Source organism: Esox lucius, chromosome 19 (assembly GCF_011004845.1).
Source record: "Esox lucius isolate fEsoLuc1 chromosome 19, fEsoLuc1.pri, whole genome shotgun sequence".
Lineage (NCBI taxonomy): Eukaryota > Metazoa > Chordata > Actinopteri > Esociformes > Esocidae > Esox > Esox lucius.
In genome coordinates this window covers 6,552,816-6,570,946 of record NC_047587.1, presented here as the reverse complement: position 1 = coordinate 6,570,946, position 18,131 = coordinate 6,552,816, and the positions used below count along the sequence as shown (strand labels likewise).

Sequence of the window (18,131 nt, the reverse complement as noted above, 5' to 3'; positions counted from 1 at the left end):
ATTTCGATTTTTATTGTGCCTAATATAATTATCAGCACTCATTAAATTATTTGCCCAGCAAAAAATATCAGTTATTTAGATATCTTTTTAGGAATTCTAATTACACATATTTGTAATTTATTAAAGGGGCAATATGTAAGATTTTTACTGTACAACTAGCATAAATACAAGCAAAAAATGGGTATTCATCTGCAGTTAATGTTTCAAATAATCGTTTTCTACCAAATTCATAGTGCCAGAGATATTCCCCATGTAAAACTTTCTTGCCGATCCGTCTATTTGTTTGCATTGACTTGTAATGCCATTATACTTGCAGACACTCACAGTACTATTCTTCTAACACTAAATCACCCTGGACTAGATAATACTATTCTGGTCTCGTTTAATGAAGGAAGACGAGGAGAATCGTGTTATTGTTTAGAGGCAGGATTCTGCACAGTACACTTTAAGAATATTTATTTAATTGCAACCTGTGTACAAAATAAATGCTAGTGTAAATAATTACGAGAAAGTTCAAGAAAATATTCATTTATTTTTTCCAAGGTGGTTGCAATGCTGTGAAAAAAAGCTGACTTTTACAAGTGTTAAATCTATTGCAATATTCTAAGCTTGACATGTACTTTCACAGGGGACTCTTATTTTGAAATATGAAATCATCCATCGTGGGCGGATGAAGAGACGTGTAGAATCAGATCCTCAATAGATATTGTACATCTGTTGTGTCAGTAAAGTACCCATATTTTGTCACAAGAAAGGAGGGATAGATAGGGCTCAGATCTTTTGTTCTCTCACCTTATACTCAGTCGTGCTGTTATATTGGCACATCACAATTATAGTTTGTTTCATTGTTTTAGTTGGATTACAAGGATATTCTCTTTGACTGTCTTGTTTTAATAGATAAACCGAGAACATTGTCATGTACATCAACAATGGGAGCATGGTTCACAGAGAAATGTGAACATATTCATGAGAAACATGTGTTGGCAGACAACTAAGACAATCTAACATGCCAGTAGAATGCTCCAGATTCATGTCCTTGACAAAAAATCTATCCAATTTACTCAAGGTCTGAAAGTAACAAAAGTTTACATTTTGCAAAACTAGAATGCCTGTTTCAAGTAGCACCAGGTCCTGTGATTTCCTAAAATGTATTAACATCCTGAGACCGTGTCCACATATGAAGACGTTTTAGGCTTCCTGCACCATGGACTTCATTCTGCTTAACTTAAACCTATTGTCCTTATTAGAGGACAGTTGTCTGCGCCATGCTTAGATGTTATACTTAACAGGTCCTTCTAATCCCAAATATCTAAGAGAAATAAAAAATGCATACATTATCAAAGCTCAGGTCTTAGGAGGTTAATGTGTATTCTGTTGTAATTACTAAAAGTGAAATAAAATGTTAACCATCTTATTGCTTCCTAAGGAACATTTATTACTGTTCTCTATATTAATTCTCCAGGTTTGTGCCTGCACACGCTAGAAACACAGATTTGTAACAAACAAGACCTCTTAAGTCAGGTATGAGTTATTCTTATTGATCTTAAAAGCTAGAAGGGCTGTTGAACACAATCCACACACAAAAAAGCTCTTTGCACAATTTTAGTTGGTAATGATTTAGTTTGACAAGTTTCTTATCCCAGTGACACCCCTTGAATGTAGAAAAAAAATAAAAACAGGATAATATGGGATCCTATTATGACACTCCATCTATATGAACTCCATCAGACAAGGATAATTATAGCATGTTGTTTGAATGCTACAAAAAAGCTCAAAAGGCTATTTAAGGAGATCATTTGGGCTCTCTGCCTGATACCTAGAATGGACCCGCATGCTCAGAATTCTCAGCCATTTGTGGTACAACCATGTAATTAACCTGACTACAGAAATCAATGAGACAAAGTAGCATTTTCAAAGTAAAGTTTTCCATGTTTTATATTGTCTTCCTTCCAGCACTGAATTTTGCTGACTAATTCAGTAGAATGTACTTACTATTACATTGCATGGTGGCCCACCTAGAAATCCAAAAATGTATGCACACTCGGTAAATTGCTCTGGTTAAGTGTCTGCCAATGACAGCTGTAAATGATGTCCCTGCTAGACACCAGCAAGACCCTCATGGGCAATCTCCACTGGCAACAAAGGCACCAACACAGCCTCGAAGGTCTAGAGAGACCTTGCTGCCATGATCTTCCAATTACATTGAATGTCTATTTGTTATGTGTGCACAAACATTGGCTTACATTACTGTAATTCAAAAAGCATTATGCCATAGGCTTCTTAGGGAGTTTTTCCTAGCCACTGAAATTCAACACTACTGTTGTTTGCTCCTTGGGGTTTAAGGCCAGGTGTCTCTGAAAAAGCACTTTGTGACAACTGCTGTTGTAAAAAGGGCTTTATAAATACATTTGATTGATTGGCTACTCCTGGACAACATTGATAAGCCAAAGCAACTTTCAGGGACATGACCCAAGCATACCTACCATACCACAAAAAAGAAAAGAAAAAATCAGCACACTTAAATTCGGAAAAAGTTATTTATTCTAAGAAATGTACAGTATAGAAATACTTCAGTCCATTTCCAAAATAATCTATGTCAGTCAGATAAGAACTTGTAAACATCACATCCATTTTTACATACAGGGTTTCTTTTCAATGCCGCCATGCTACTGAGGTAAATGTCAACTGCTTGAAACAAAAACAACCAGACATCACATTTATATATATATAAAAAAAAAAAAAAAACAGGTCAAAATAAATGTACACATTTTAAAGAGCAAATAAATATGATTCACATTTTATCAAATCTATATGTTTACTAGTGCAGAAAAACTGAAGCCAGCAGAGAAGTGTGAGGTGAGTGGGATACAGACTTCCATGTGCAGTCTATACATGGGAGACCGAGCCAAGCGGCAGAACAGTACCACACCCACAGGCCATGTACAACTGCACTGTCCTTCATATGTCGTGCTGCGCAAATGAACACTACTTCGGAGAAAGCCTCATCTAGCATTTAAAAACAAAGCTCCCATAACAGCAATACACCCTTGTTCAGTACTGTGGGGCAAATCCAATCTTGTAGAAGTTGATTTTTGAGCTCCATTTGCCAAAGCAGCCATTCCTGGGGTCCACAAAAAGAATACAAAATAACAGTAAGAAAAAAAACCACTAGTTGGAAACGAGACAATCAGACAATGTCTCACAGCGTCTAGCAGTTTCCTATTGTCACTCCTCCTTGAGCACAGGGGGGGACCACAGACCACTCGAAGGGAGGGGGGGGGGCACTCGACGCTGCGGACCACAGACCACACAGAACCACAGGTTTCAGGTTCCCTCACCGTGCGAAAGGAAAACACGCCATCTATACAGCTGCGGCAAGGCCTAAAAAAATAATAATCAGGAGGTTTCTGACGACCTCCAGCATACGGCAGTTCATCACACCCCCATGAAACACCAGTAACCTGACAATCACAAGGTCCCATGGACAGTTTGTAACAGTGGTAGTGTATGGAAAGTCACGTGTGTGCTGGAGTCAAGTGAATGGACTTAGTGGGGGCCAGTGGACTGGCAATGAGGTAGATTCATGCGTCGCCATCGCTCTACTTGTGGGGCTCACAGGGGCAACTTAGGAAGATATGATAAGATGAACAAGACCGCACAGATCTATTATTCAGAAGACACTCACCAAAGCATGGTGGCAATGACAAGTTACAATACTTAAAGAAAAACCAACAGGAATGTTGAATAACTCGGTTACACTTCAGGAAAGAGACAAAACTAAAACAAAAGGATGGCAGTGAGCAAGCTCACCGTTTTCACAATGAGGTCTGAAAATAACAAAACATATTGGTTTAAAGGTTTTTTTCACATGACATTGATTAATTTATCACAATTCCAGTCATGTTTTTTTGTGTTGCTCCTCCTCCAAATAATTCATTAAAATACCCGTATAAAACTGTACACCCTGAGGACATATTAAGTTCATTGAATTGGGGAGGAGGAAGCACTGAATCAAGCAGGGGGGTGATTATGGAAACAAACAGAATAATAAAACTCATCACGAGGCGCGACAGAGGGCCTAGCATTTAAGGGGACATTTTCCACCAAAATGTATGGAATGCAATACATGTCAGTGACACAGCATAACGACAACAGGGATGTAAGGATGACATCATGACACTAGACCGCAAGACATCACCTGGCTGATTTTAACTCACGTTCACTGTGTTTGTGCAGAAACTAACCAGCTGGACACACAGGAGTGTGGAGAACCAACCAACAGCACTCTCCAGTATCTGAGAGAGGTGAACTACAGTGGAGTTACACTTCATGTATTTTCATATATACACACACACAGCAACAAGCACCAACATAAGATCACAAGGCCACTAAATTCCAGTATGTGTAGACTAACCCTAGTGCATAGCAGAGAACACTCTCTGCAGGTCTGGAAAATCAAAGACATTCTTATAGATAAGAAGGCAGCTTTGAAGGATGCATAAAATTACACCAGAACTAAAGCAAAAAGCTGTGTTTTATTGTTCCTCCCTCCCTTCACATGGTAGGCTCTGGTGCTGTCCAAATATCTAACGCATTCACACATACATTCAACACGAAGGAAACCAAGGCTACTACAAGGCTTGTGTCTGTCAACAGGATTCTGATGACAGCGTCTCTAGTCTTAAAGTACCTATTATTATTTTATGTATTTTTTATTTTTATTTTTTTTATCTACACCTGAGTTTAAAAACATTTGGAGAAAAAAATTAAATAAAAAAAAATAAAAACACCAGTGCTCTCATATCACCAGCTCATTTTATTCCCTTCAGCAGAGGGTCAGGGGTCCACCGAGCCATGAGGTCCACTGAGCCTTGAGGTCCACCAAGCGGGTCAGGGGAGGCTCTTCCTGTAGAAACCCACTGACGACTAGCACTGTCAGGACATGAGAAGGACCTCCAGATGTTCTTGCAGGCCAGGGCGCAAGAGAGGAAACAGCTGTACACAGTCTGAACCGGGTCCACCGGCTCGGAGATCAACAGAGGCAGGTTTCCGTTTGGGCTCGACAAAGCAGACATCCCAGATGGGCGAAGAACTCATTCCCTAAAAAGATTCTCAAATAAATAAATCTCCCTTGTCTGCAGCCGCCACACAACCTTCGGGCCAGTGCAGTGGGTCCATACTTACTGGAGCCCTGCAACAGAGACAGACCCTAAAGACATCCGTTCCATGGCAGAAAACACCATGGCTCCGACAGCACAGTCACAGTTAATAAAGGCTTATGACAGAAGATGCACAGGCAAGTGAACAGGTAGGTTGATGATATGCAGGCACTGCTTTCTGAACAGGTTTTGTTGCTTTTATCCTTTACCTGCATTATGGGGAAAGGGAAAAATGGCTATTAGTCATTTAATTAAGATTTTTGGGGGGGAATCTGAAACATTAATGATAGCTCAATACTCTCTTCCACAATGTGTGTCAAAGTCATTTAAACAACTAAGATACTTGCTGTGAAAAAAAATATTCCTTACAACATTTAAAATCATAGTTATCACAAAACTACCACTAACTGCTCCTGATCACCATAAAGAAGCCTAATGCAAAAGTGCTGTAATAGTAGCAATCTTCCCTGTATCAAACAGAGGAGAACATTTGAACTAGTTAAAGGTTCTGTATTCAGGATGAGCACTATGCTAACCCTAGCGCTAACCCTGAATACGGAACCTTTAACAGTGTTTTCGCTTCCCTTTCAACTCCATTCAGATCATTACCTGCAGCTGTTGGGTGTTGCAGCCTGTCTTTAACTTATTTCTGTTATTAATTCCTTCTTCCACTGCCTAGCCAGATATCTCTTATCATCCACAGGATCTAGCATGTATTCAGTACAGTGGTGGTTTGTGGTGATGTCGCTGGGCGCCAATTCACATGGAATTCTAAGATTTCTTTATGCATTATCGTTTTATTTGAAAACTGCCTAAAACAAATATCTGAATGAACTTTCCAGCACATATCCTCATCTGTTTTAAAATGACTTACCCAGGGCTCCTCAAACTTCCTGTTTACTGCTGGGACCACTGGGAGACATCATCTGCTGCCTACAAGATACATACATAAAATACAACATCAGTGACCACTTTGGCTGCAGCTAGACAACACGGAGAGTCACAATCCCCAGGGTAGCCCTTACCCTGGGTGAAGGAAGTGTTCAGGCGCCAAGTCTCTCTGCTGAACCAGCATGCCCTGGAACTGGCCTCCAGCCTGGGGGTGCCTGTACATGGGCATGCGGGTGGGCCCCGGGGGAAATGGCAGGTGCTGGGGCCTCTGAAGGGCCTCCATGAGGTGTGGGTGGGGTCTCTGGGGGGCGTAGTGTGCACCAGGGTAGCCGGGGTACGGCGCACGAGAAATCATGTGAGGCGGCGGGGCCCCGCCCTGCTGCATCCCAGGATGCACGGCTCGGGGGTCGTACAGGAAGTTGGTCACGGGAGGCGGGCCCTGGGCGTTCCGACGGCGGGCGGCAGCGTTGTGGCTGTCCAGGTCCAGGATCTCCTTGGGGCTCTCTGGCCGTTCCGAGCTCTCCTCCACCTGAGCAGGCTGAGGTCCCACCGGGCTGCCCGCCTCCCTGCTCTCCCTCTCCACGGAGCCTCCGCGGGGGGCCTCGGGCTGGGGGCTGGCGGACATCAGGCCGCCCCCGGAGCCGTCAGAACCCAGGGGGGAGCCCATGCCACGGCTGTCCTTCAGGTGCCCACTGATGTTCACGCTGGCGGCAGGCAGGTAGGTGCTGGAGGGCATTGGGTGGCGAGGGTGGAACTGCCTGTGCCACTCCTCCGAGGGGTACCCGCCCTGGCTGTTGCCCTGGGGGTAGAAGGGCTGCTGCTGGTACTGGGGGTACATGTTAGGGTGACCCTGGGGAGCCGGCTGTTGCTGGCCCATGTGATACGGACGGGCAGCTCCCTGCTGGTGGTAGGTGGGGTAGCTGTTAGGGTGGGGGTTCACGGTCTGGGGGATGGCTTGGTTTGAGTAGAGCTGGCGACCGGACGGAGGCATGGGTCTGCCCATGGGTTGGGCGTAGTGTGGATGGGGCGGACTGCCCATGCCATACTGACCCATGGCTCCGTTCTCTGGGCCCCGGGAGTGGGGAGGCACGGCTGGGCTGTGACCCGGTGCTGGTCCCCTCGGACCCGGCCTACTCGGGTTACCCAGCTGTGTCTGCTGTGCTTTGGGACTGAATGACTGCTGTTTATAAACGCCGGTCGGAGGTCCAGGCTTACTCAGACTAGGGTCACCAGAGGTGCCTCCCGAGTCTACCCTGTTAGTGGGCTCGCTGGGCCTTCGGTCTCCCTGCTCGGCTGGGCTGGGCTGGGGAGGGAGCTGGGGGGCTGGGTGGCTGGGGGGCAGGGAGGTGAGAGGGGCGGGCTGGGGCATCCCATGCATGGGGCTGGGCTTGGGACCACGTTGAGCCGGATTCGGGGCAACGTGAGACGATTTGTTTCCAGAGCTTGGTTTCTGGGGGTTCGGGAAGCCTTGCTGTGGGGCATTCTGACCGGCGCGCTGAGGGACGTTATGTTGCGGACGGGAATTCTCAGGGATTTGCTGCAAGGGTTTCTGGGTAATATGCTTTGGAGCATTCTGGGAGTGAGGTGCACTGTGGAGGTGAGGGGGCAACGGGCCATGATGAACAATGGAAGGGGGGTTCTGTTGAGGGGGAGTGTGGCTGACAGACTGTCCTGGGCTCTCCCCCTCCCGGTCGACGGTTGTCTCTGATCTCTGCGAGTGTCCCGGCTCAGACACAGCCTGCAACCCCGAGCTGCTACCCCTCTCCTGTGATCGGCCCCAGTCAGGAGCCGAGGGGCTCCGCATGCCCTCAGCGGAGCCGCTGGGAGTCTCAGTGGGACCGGAGAACGACGGGCGCTGCTGTTCAGAGAGGGTGGAGGAGAACTGTGCTGCCGCCGTCTGGTGGTTGGCCGTTTTGGGATCTGCCGTCGGCCCTGTCAGGAGACAGAAATATAGTGGGACGTCATTACACTGTACAACTCATCTACACTCACGTCTGAGGGAACGGCTCCACACGTCCTGACTAACTGACAATAGGCACGTTTAATTGATACTCACAAAATGAACAATGTTTGATCATTTGCCTGTGAAACACGTTGGGTTCATCCTTTAAATTTAAGAAAAAGCAGCTGACGTGTCATCTCTCTCTCTTCAACACTCAAAGCAAGTCGTGAGACTCCTCACGGAACTGATGAATATTTAATTAGTCACTTACTGTGAAAAATAATTACTAACATGAAACACCATGTCGGAACTAGAACAGCCCTTAATTAAGTGGTAGAAGAGGATGGAGGTTGATTTTCATGAAGCAAACAAGGTTATTCCTACCTTTGGGTTGCGTGTCTGTGTGTCGAGCCGGCTGGCTGTCTGGGCCATTGTCTCTGGCAGGACGCAGCAGTTGAATTTCAGGGGGAGGGGGGTGCTGTGAGGGGCGAGATGGAGTTGGGGCGCTGCCAACTCCCTGTGGGGGCTGCTGCTGAAAGTTGCCCATGTGCTGGCGAGAGGAGCCAGCAGGGAGTCCAGTGGAGGAGCCAGCAGGGAGTCCGGTGGAGGAGGCAGACAGCTGCTGCAGGGCAATCATCTCTGGGCTGTCCAACATGGAGGCCAGACGTTGCCTGGAGTCCTGGGGAGGCGCGGGGGGGCGCAGGGCCAAGGGCCCTGGGGAGCTGCTGACACTAATAGGCATCCTGTAGTGGCCATTGGGGTGAGGGGGGTACCCTCCAGGGCCACTGGGCTGCTCGGGCCAAGCGCTGGGGCCCAGGGGACGTGGAGCCCCGTGGTTATAGGGGTGCTGCTGCTGCTGGTGGTGAGCCACGCTCTGGTTCGGCATCCCCAGGCCGCTCGGCCTCTCCTGTCCTTGGCGGTTCATCCCCGACCAAACGGCCATGCCCGGGTGGAAGGCGGGGTAGTTGTGTCGCGGAGGGATGTCCGGCCCGGGGTGCATGGGGTCCATGGGGTGCATGGGGTGGCTGTCGCTGCACTGGCGCGATGGATACGTGTTGCCTTCGGGCGTGGGGGTGCAGAGGCCCCCAGACTGCAGGGCCACAGGGCGGGGGCCCAGCGAGGGGCCGTGGGTGGGACCCATGTAGTGGTGCCGCGGGCCGAGCGGCCGGCCATCAGGACCCATCTGGTACCGGGGACCCATATAGTGACCATCCCTCATGTGAGGCTGGAATAGAACAACAGTTATCGGCACAGCAGGAAACATCTCACCGGAGACTAACAGCAAACACCCAAAACACGGTGAGGAACAGAACATACCGGCATGTTGTAATGCTGAGGCCTGTGGTGAGCTGCAGGGCCCCTGGGCCGGTGGCCCTGTCCAGGGTGGGGGCGGGCGTAGCGGGGGTCCATGGTCATGCTCTGGCCATACATGGGAGGACCATGGAGCTGGAGCTGCTGGACAACAAATGGAAGTTCCACATATCCATTCACATGTCCTCATCTAATACTACCCTGACTTAAACAAGAACTAATGAGAAAACAACGATCATGCAGTCCCCCAGGACATTTTATGGCCCCCGTTGGGTGAATGGCTGCATCTATGACAAGATGCAAGACTTATTGGAATATTGTCCAAACCTGGCCAATCAAAGCACAGCTTCTAGTCACCTGTTGAGCTGGGTGGTAAAGGTTCCCAGGGTGGGGCATGCCATGGTGGTGAGTGGGTCCGTTGGCCCAGTGGGGTGGAGGGGGGGGCTGGACCTCCTCCATGGGAGTGCTGCCCTTGCCCCCTGGGTGCGTCCGTTTGCGCGAGGCCTGCTCGGTGGCTCGGATCAAGCTCTCGGGCCCCGCCTGTTTGGGGCCTTTGCTCCTCCTTTTCTCCTTGCGGTCCCTCTCGCGGTCCTCGCTGCTCACGTGGAACTCCTCGTCCGTGTCGCCGTCCTCCGACGGGAAGTGCTTGAGTAGCGCCCGGCTGAAGCAGCGCTCCAGGGACTCAGCCATGACGCTGTACTCTGAGGGGACACAGGGTCATTCATCAGACCGGTTAAACACTAACGGCTGAGTATCAATGGAACAGCATGCCATGCGCGCGCGCACACACACACGCTCGCGCATGCGCACACACACACACACACAAATCGGTCCGTCGTGAGTCCAGGCCATGTTGGCGCCAGCATTGGTCAGCAGGCTGACCAGGTCAGAGGGCCGTGGTGTGGTTGACCCCTGACCCCCGGATCGTCCCAGGGGAGGGGATTCAGACGGACGGATAGGGCCTGGAATGTCTCGTTGGCAGGCAGGGTACTGCAGGGTCCACTGCACTGAAGCACAGCTCAATCACTCCCCATTCATCACTGTCACAGCGCCCCGGGCCACAGCACAGCCCTTCCCCACACACATCAACCTTCCCCTGCTCCTCAATGTGCTCTCAGTCAAATTGATCTTGATCCCTATCTGTTTTGCACTCGTAAATCAAGTCCAGAGTAATCCCCCAAAAACATGTAGCAAACGCTAGTCGTTTAAGGGCAAACGATACTGGAAGGAGGCGTGTATTTACCACTGTCTTCCCCATTGTACTCCATGCAGTTCTCAAACATGAGCTTCATGTCCGACACAAACTCCTCCTTGGCAATGTACTCCCCTTCGTTCAGCTTCTTCTCGATGGTGGACAGATCCATTGGTGTCTAAGGAACAACAGGGAAAACCAACGTTGGGACAAGAGTGACACCATGTCAAAATGCTCAGGACAACCGAGCCAATAAGCTGCCAAAGCTCTGACCCTTGATCCCCGCGGGGTCGGCTCACCTGAATGACCTCATTATAGTTGGGAGCGTAGGACTCGTCCACGGGCTCCAGGAAGGGCCAGGCGTCCTTGTGGGCTTTTAGGGCCTCCAAAACTGTGGAGAGAACCGATGTGAGAACAGAGAACGACGGCCTGTTTCAAATCCCCAAAAGAAATGCGTCGTTCAAGGCCTTTTAATAAAACAAGCCTTTAAACATTTGACAGTAACACGATACGAGAGCGCAGGGTCGATGGGAGCCTAGCAAGACATTTACCTTTGTACAACGCCGTGTAATCGTCATCAATTTCGTAGCTGAAATAAAAAAAAACAATAATATTGTGTTGAAAACAAATCCCCACAGGTTGAGCACATTCACCACAGACAGTGACTACTGTTAGAAACAGAGTGGGGAGGTTTTGAGGGCGTGCAGGAGGTCTTACAACTCTTTAGTGCGACGGGCGCGTCGTATGGGCGAGTGGGGCTCCAGGTGCTGCAGTTCTGGCGGCAGGTCCTTCCCCTGGGATATCAACCAGGCCTTTTCCTCGCGCAGCTTCCGCCGCCGCGCTCGCTCTGAGGGCCGCAACCGGACAGGTCGTTTAACAAGACACACAGAGGGAGTAGCATGCTAACGCTAGCATGACTGCTAGTTCAGTTTCAAGGGCACCCAGCGCCCATCCGGTTTATATTGGGTTAGCCAACAATACAAGAGACTGAGGGTACCCAGAAGAGTTTGGGGAGGATTACTCATCAAAAGAGCAAGAGAAGAGGAGAACATATCACTCGTCTTTCACATGAAAGCCGTAGAAAATACATAGAAATACACAAATATGAAATGTTGCAGGGCAGAGGGAATGGTTCAACTCTCCGAAGATCAAACCAAACCCAGCTATGCCTCTCATTTTTCAAGCATTCATTTGCTTAATCAGTGAATTAATCCTTGAAAAATAAAGAGGGACATAAAGCAGAAGACTCACGATTCAAAGGGCCTAACATTCCACACACTGAAAACAGTAAAACACTGTATATTGAAAAAAGAAATCCACAACCAGGGCAATAGATGACTCCCCCACCTCCCCATTCCAGCTCCACCACTCACCCTCCACAGCTTTGACCCTCTCTAGCTCCTCTCTCTGGCGCTCCTCCTGCAGTATCATCTCCTCCTCTCGTCTCTGCTCCGCCAGCAGGGCCTGCCTGTCCAAGTCCTCGTCTCTCTGTTTCTGATGCTCCACTTCGGCTATGGCCTGCAGAGTGTCCTGGTCACACACACACAGTCCAGTGGGTCTTTCAAGAGGCCAGTGTCCAAGCAGAAGAGATACACGCACAGGAACCATAACAAGTGCATGTACAGAACAAAGCAGAAAGCGCGCACACACACACACACACACACACACACACACACACAGTGAGGGAGAGCGAGAGTCTCACCTCCTCCTCCTGGCTCACGCATTTCTCAGACAGCCGGAAGGAGCTGCCTGTTTGGGCCGGGTCCATCAGCCTCTGCTTCTGTTCATTCTCCTGCAGAGGTAAAATATTCCAGATGAACACTCATAATTGTCTTCATTATTCAGACTCAACCAAAGTCACACGCAGGGGCATTGATCAGGTAATCCATCCAGAGCAGCCAATACCCCCGCAGGCCCGGGGGACCTGGCCCATCCGCTGGGCTCCTCCAGCAGAGCTCCAGGAGAGACTGGGTCACAAGCCTGGAATGCCTCAGGGCTCCTCATCCCCCACCCCTCCCCCCGATTCCCCACTCCCAGGGGGTCACAGACTAACCAAACATATCAAACCCCTCTATGTTCCCGCTGCCATTAATAATCAGAGGGCAATACAGAAGACGTGGGGGAGGGCTATTACGTGTGTGTGTGTGTGTGTGTGTGTGTGTGTGTGTGTGTGTGTGTGTGTGTGTGTGTAACAGACCACAGCTTGATGAAACAGCCTATATATGTTGGGGCAATTAGGGAGTTACATGATTGAGATTTTCAGCTCATTCTTTTTGCAAATAAACAGAACTCTGCAGTCAGAGCAGAACCATGCAGGATCTACAGTCCCAGGAGAGTAGTCAGATCCCTTCAGTTTCTCCACATGTTGTTGTGTTATAGACTTAATTCATAATTGATTACAATAATTTCTCTCCCAACACACACACACACACACACACATTTAGTGAATTTCCCAAGGCAAAGGGCTTGGCGTTTCCCATCAGAGGACAGGGTCTATAACCAGCAGAGCCCAGCCACTCCGAATGTGTATCACGGCACGGGGACGTGTTAGAACCTGCACCGGGCTAGCGCCGCCTATGGCCACCACCTCCCGAGGGACGGCCGGCCACCCCCAACCCCCCCCCACCCCCGTGTGCTGCAGTGTTTGGCTCCTGGGGCCTCTCCGCTCCGGTTCCGTCATTACCCACAGCACTTAATCCTGCACAGGAGACAGACTGCCTCTGCTGTTGCCACTTAAGGGGTCAATAATCCCACAACGCAGCGGGCCGTCAATCAGGGGGGGGGGGCTCCGTCCCGCCTCAAGGTGAGCGCCTGTCTCCCGTCAGCTCCTCGTGGAACGTCTGTGACAGCCGGGGCCCGTGGAGGCAGCGGAGCTGGAGGACTCCCGGGCCGCGCAGGCACACACAGGCCGGAGCCCGCTCGGCTCGGGAAGGCTCCGCCGCGTGATAACCGCCGGCACGTAGACGTCAGGCAGGCGTGTCGGCTTTGAAGGACGGGTCATCGCGGCGCCAGACCTCACGCCGACAGAATGGCCAAAGGGCTTTTGACCGTCACAATTCACAAGGACGAATGGGCTGTGTCGGGTTTCTATAGCAACAGGGCCAGTGCGTTATCAGCGAGGGGAAACCAGGAAAAACAACGGCGGGCTTGGTAGAGCAGCTAACAGATATCAGACTGCTGGTCGGGCTATAGCACAGGGTAGCCACGGACGCGCAAAGAAACGGACATGCGAGGTCTTAAAAGCCTGGGTTAAAACAGTCAGATCTCTCCTGAGGCCAGGGTCATCCCCCACAGGGATCCACAGTGCCTCCATTTTACTCCCTTTTGCACCTGAAGATATTTCTTTTGCTTCTACAACCTGGATAGATTATTTCGGTGCACGAAAAAAGGGCAGTTTAGAACTATTCCTTCTTTGTGCTCCTAGGTTTCTTTGTGAGCGCACGTACTTCCTTACAATTATGCACGCACACTCAAGGTCCCTACAGAACAAAAAAGGTCAGCGTAGATCCAGGCCCTGGCAACACATCAGCACCCGCGGGGTTAACGGTCACGTCAGCTGAGCAGGGGCGCTGGGGTCCACTGGCAGACAGGTCAGACAGACGGGCTTTGGGCCTGGGGCTCTACAGTGTTTAGAAGCTGGTGTTGTGGGCAAGCAGAGACCCACCCGCCCCAAACAGCCTCCATTTCCTAACACCTCCAAGAGGCAGCCATTTGAGACGCCACACGGAGCACATCAGCTGACCCAGTCAGTGTCTGAATGAAGAGTGATGGGTTGAGGAGAGAGAGAGGGAGGGAGAGAGAGATAGAGAGAGAGAGGGAGGGAGGGAGGAGAACAGCGCTCTGACCTTGTGCTCGATCATGCTACTGATCTCAGGGAGGAAGTTCTGGCTGATGATGCGGTAGAGGTGTCGGTCCTGGGGGGACGTTTTGTCCTTGATGCTCTCGGCCAGGCTGGCCCATTGCTCCTCCGTGTCACACACCAGGGACCAGGTGCCACGTTCCCGGTCTGGCCAGGCGGACGAACACGGGCAAGATTAGTATTCGTCATCATTCCCAGTCAAATGGAGGATGACATCTACATTTGACACGTTTCTTCTAGCTCTAACCTTCTAGCTCACCTGTGCCTGAGTGCAGCGCTTCCAGTCCATTCTCATTGTCCACCTCATACTCCACCTCACTGAAACGAGACAGGCTGTTCAGCATTTACCGCACACTCCAAAACATTGTATAAACAAGGCTTAGGGAACAAAGGTGTCGAATGAATGTGTTTCTCTAGAGGCAATTAGTTCAGAGCAGAGGGAGGGAGTGGCAAGCAGAGAGAGGGTGAGAGAGTGTGAGTGAGAGGGAGAGAGCCTGCCGCTGGTCATACATTAGCTGGATCTCTTCCACCTTCTTCTTCTTCGGCGGTCTACCCCGCTTCCTCTTCTCTGGTGGTTTAAGCTCAGAGGCGTCACTGTGGAGACAACGCAGTCAAAACAACAGAAGGAAAACCATTTCACACACAGCGTTTAGCAGGGTAGCTGTTACTGCAGTGACCCAAATGTTTATCCTCTAACAGCCCAGTACAGTGCTGTTCAATCCCCGACCCGTGGGCCAGTTCATGAATTAAGAATTGCCCTTTGATCTTTAATGAACATTCATTCAAAAACGCTGAATTCAATCCACTTTTCATAACGTTGTTTCCTGGCTTTGCAATGGTCATGTTTTTAAGAGAGTAGACTACAGTATGGTAAAAAGACTGCTCAAAAAAGGCTAACCATTTACATTTCTATAATACACATGGTTAAATAATGCAAATTATGAGCTGAAATCTGACCAGGCCATTCCAAAATGTATAGTTTTATCAGATTTTTTTTGATAATCATGTCATTGCATGATCGAGGTGCACTTCAACATGGAGAGAACGCCAGACAGACTCCTTTAAAATCCTCTGATGCAGAGCAGAATTAATTGTTCTTTCAATTATGGCAACTTTCCGATGTCTTGAGGCAACAGAGCATCCTCAAACATCACAACTTGACATCACAGAAGCAACCGTCAATTCTGATCTGAATACGAGTGTAAGGGGACAACCAAACATTCAAAGGGAGAGTATTTGGTGTTGCTGGATAGGTTCATTAACTAAATTGTATTATCTGTTCATTAAATATTAGATGGCGATGAATCACTCTCCACAGTGTTGTATACCAGCACAGTAGTGACATTACAGTCCCCTCTCTTTGTATACAGTCACACAACACCATCCAACAACCATCAGTCCAACCCTCTTACCAGAGTTGCACTCCTTTCCTGTTGACTGGCTCCTCTCTGTACATACGGGTACCGTAGAAGTACCAGTAGAGGGCGCCGCTCCCATCCTGCCCCAGTGGCTCCACCCGCAGGCTGTCCGCGTCCAGGCCCTGGGATCAAACAGGGCAGGGACTAACGTCAGGGCCAAACGGCACTCGGCCGGTACGTCACCGTATACGAGCCCGGCGACGCGACCCCGTTACCTTGAGAAGGTCAAAGACGTCGGCGGCGTCCAGGCGGTAGTCACACAGCCTGTGCAGAAGCTCCACCTGCGTGCGCGGGCTCAGTTCTCCGAAGGGCCCCTGGCGCAAGGGGTTGGGCTTCCCCTCCTCCAGCTCCCAGCGGTAGTTGATGATGTCTTCCAGGTAACCACTGAACGTCTGGGGGCTGGGGGGATGTGAGGGGCAGATTAGGCCCATATGCCAGTATGACAATGGAGTAGTGAGGTGGTGTGGTTAATCTAACTACTACTGCAGTGGGTTTCGCAGAAGGGGGCTCCCATAACACTGAAGTTCATGCTCTGTAACACATTCCCATGGATGACACACAGTCATAAATCTCTTAGGGTGTGTCATTCATTCTAAAATGCTTCCTGCTCTTGGTGTCAGAAGTCCGAAGGAACATGTGCTTTGTATTGACACCAACATATGGAATTGAAAGAAACAGAGGGTTGGACAATAACAACAACAACAACATAGCATTCACCCCAACACAAAGATCTTTGAAGAACCCACTGGTATGCGACAGAATGGCGCACCGCTATTCATTCATGAACGCCTGTCCTTAAACAGTGCTTTGTAAAGAAGGTTCTAGATAACGCCTCAACTTTCCAAAGCCTGCGTCTATTGTGGTGGAGGGTCACACAGTAATTAAAGCCGCCATATCACAGCGCCTTTGCATTTTGGAGGATTTCAATCATCGTTCCAAATTGGATGCTAGCAAAATACGAAAGTTGGTTCTGGGTCAGATGTGTGTGATTAATGTGGAACCATTCAGTTCCTGCTCAGACACACAGAAACAAGGGCTTATGGCAGGGGTGATGCAACAGAAACAATGGAAAGACGCTAGGAAAAAAAATTGCTTATCTTGAAAGGGCAGTGTGCACTTTCACAAAGCTGCAGGCCCCCCCACCACCCAGTCTCTCTCCCTCTCCTTTACTAACGCGCACCCCCCCCCACACACACACACACTTCCGGAGCGTTTAAGGCATGTGCATGAAAAGGGCAGAGCCGAGCAGTCACCCCCCCCACCCCCAGGATGCCAGCGGCTGTCCGTCCCAATAAGGCAGGTTGTCCTGTTACGGCCTGCCGGGGTGTGGAAACCGGATCAGACTCAGCCAGCCCCCCCCCCCCCCTCCCAGGTCACAGCCTGACGGGTGCCTACTCTGGTAATGCTGATGGAGCAAGAACAGTAGAAAGAGGTGGTGGTGGTGGGCGTGGGTTCCTTCAAGGCTGGAACATTCATTTCACTTTCCTGTGCTCTTCCCACTACCTCAAACTCATACCTACCCCCCCCCCCCCCGCCCCAAGCTTCCTTTGTGAGAACTCGCGCTGCGTAGCGAAGGCAGATCTGAACACAGGCTTTGCATATCTGATGTGCGCTACCCACAGGGCTTGTGAGTCAAACTTCCTGTGCGTCAGCGCGTACAGGCCCAGACGGGCACCGGGATGCCATTACCAAGATCCTGATCCACATTGGCCCGGTAAGGCAGGCCAAGGTAAAAGACAGGCACGCCTAGCGCAGAGGATCGGCCCTCGAGACGATGGTTTTAACCTCCAACTCCGGGCCAAACACCAGCGGTGGTGGTGGTGGTGATGGTGGGGGGGCGGTACTTACGTGATGTCGGTGCGCTGGTAGCAGCCTTGCAGCAGTGAGACGAGTAGGCCGGAGAGAAAGTCTAGGTCCTGCTTCAGCAGCGCTCCCTCCAGTTCCTACCACACAGGAGGGGGGGGGGGGAGACAGCAGGTGAACACGTCAGCCATTTTGGAAGGCTAACAACATCCAACAGTGGGAATTCGTCACAGGAAGTCGTGGGGAAACGAGCTGTGAGAAGCCCCATGGAGACTGACGGACAGTGAAACAGCAGCCAAAACGTGTAGGAAACATCAGTTATCCAATATTTGAATACTACAAACAGTTCCTCATACTGTGAAAGGCACATTTTACACAAGTACTAAGGGGTGTTTAAACACTGGAGTCCAACACTTGACTATGACAGGCCACACTACAGAACGGGTATACTAGGCAGCAACGCTGTTGCCAACCTGTTTGTGGGAATTAGATGCTTGTGGCCACATTTTCCTGTAAGGACATTTTCTCAGCAATCCTTTCTGCCAGCGTTTGGAGC

General features: G+C 49.9%; 1 protein-coding gene across 3 annotated transcripts in view; it reads right to left on the bottom strand.

Moving 5' to 3' along the window:
* Positions 1-2,529: 2,529 nt before the first annotated feature.
* Positions 2,530-18,131, bottom strand: part of LOC105018167 (cat eye syndrome critical region protein 2 homolog) — a 32,007-nt gene continuing 16,405 nt past the window's right edge. The window contains exons 2-20 of one of the 3 annotated variants that reach the window (XR_003777476.2): positions 17,621-17,715; positions 15,988-16,171; positions 15,767-15,894; positions 14,865-14,948; positions 14,614-14,672; positions 14,341-14,501; positions 12,198-12,287; positions 11,869-12,025; positions 11,213-11,342; positions 11,047-11,084; positions 10,795-10,886; positions 10,547-10,673; positions 9,661-10,004; positions 9,310-9,447; positions 8,377-9,217; positions 6,185-7,982; positions 6,034-6,092; positions 5,185-5,368; positions 2,530-5,100 (exon numbers count right to left, since the gene is read on the bottom strand). Coding sequence is in view for 2 of the 3 variants with exons in the window: in XM_013138798.4 (XP_012994252.3) it covers positions 6,044-6,092; positions 6,185-7,982; positions 8,377-9,217; positions 9,310-9,447; positions 9,661-10,004; positions 10,547-10,673; positions 10,795-10,886; positions 11,047-11,084; positions 11,213-11,342; positions 11,869-12,025; positions 12,198-12,287; positions 14,341-14,501; positions 14,614-14,672; positions 14,865-14,948; positions 15,767-15,894; positions 15,988-16,171; positions 17,621-17,715 (4,515 nt within the window). In the remaining variant the exon portion in view is untranslated. Of the gene's footprint in view, positions 5,369-6,033; positions 6,093-6,184; positions 7,983-8,376; positions 9,218-9,309; positions 9,448-9,660; positions 10,005-10,546; positions 10,674-10,794; positions 10,887-11,046; positions 11,085-11,212; positions 11,343-11,868; positions 12,026-12,197; positions 12,288-14,340; positions 14,502-14,613; positions 14,673-14,864; positions 14,949-15,766; positions 15,895-15,987; positions 16,172-17,620; positions 17,716-18,131 lie in introns of all 3 variants that reach the window. The other 2 variants (XM_013138798.4, XM_020040473.3) reach the window with 2 other exon arrangements.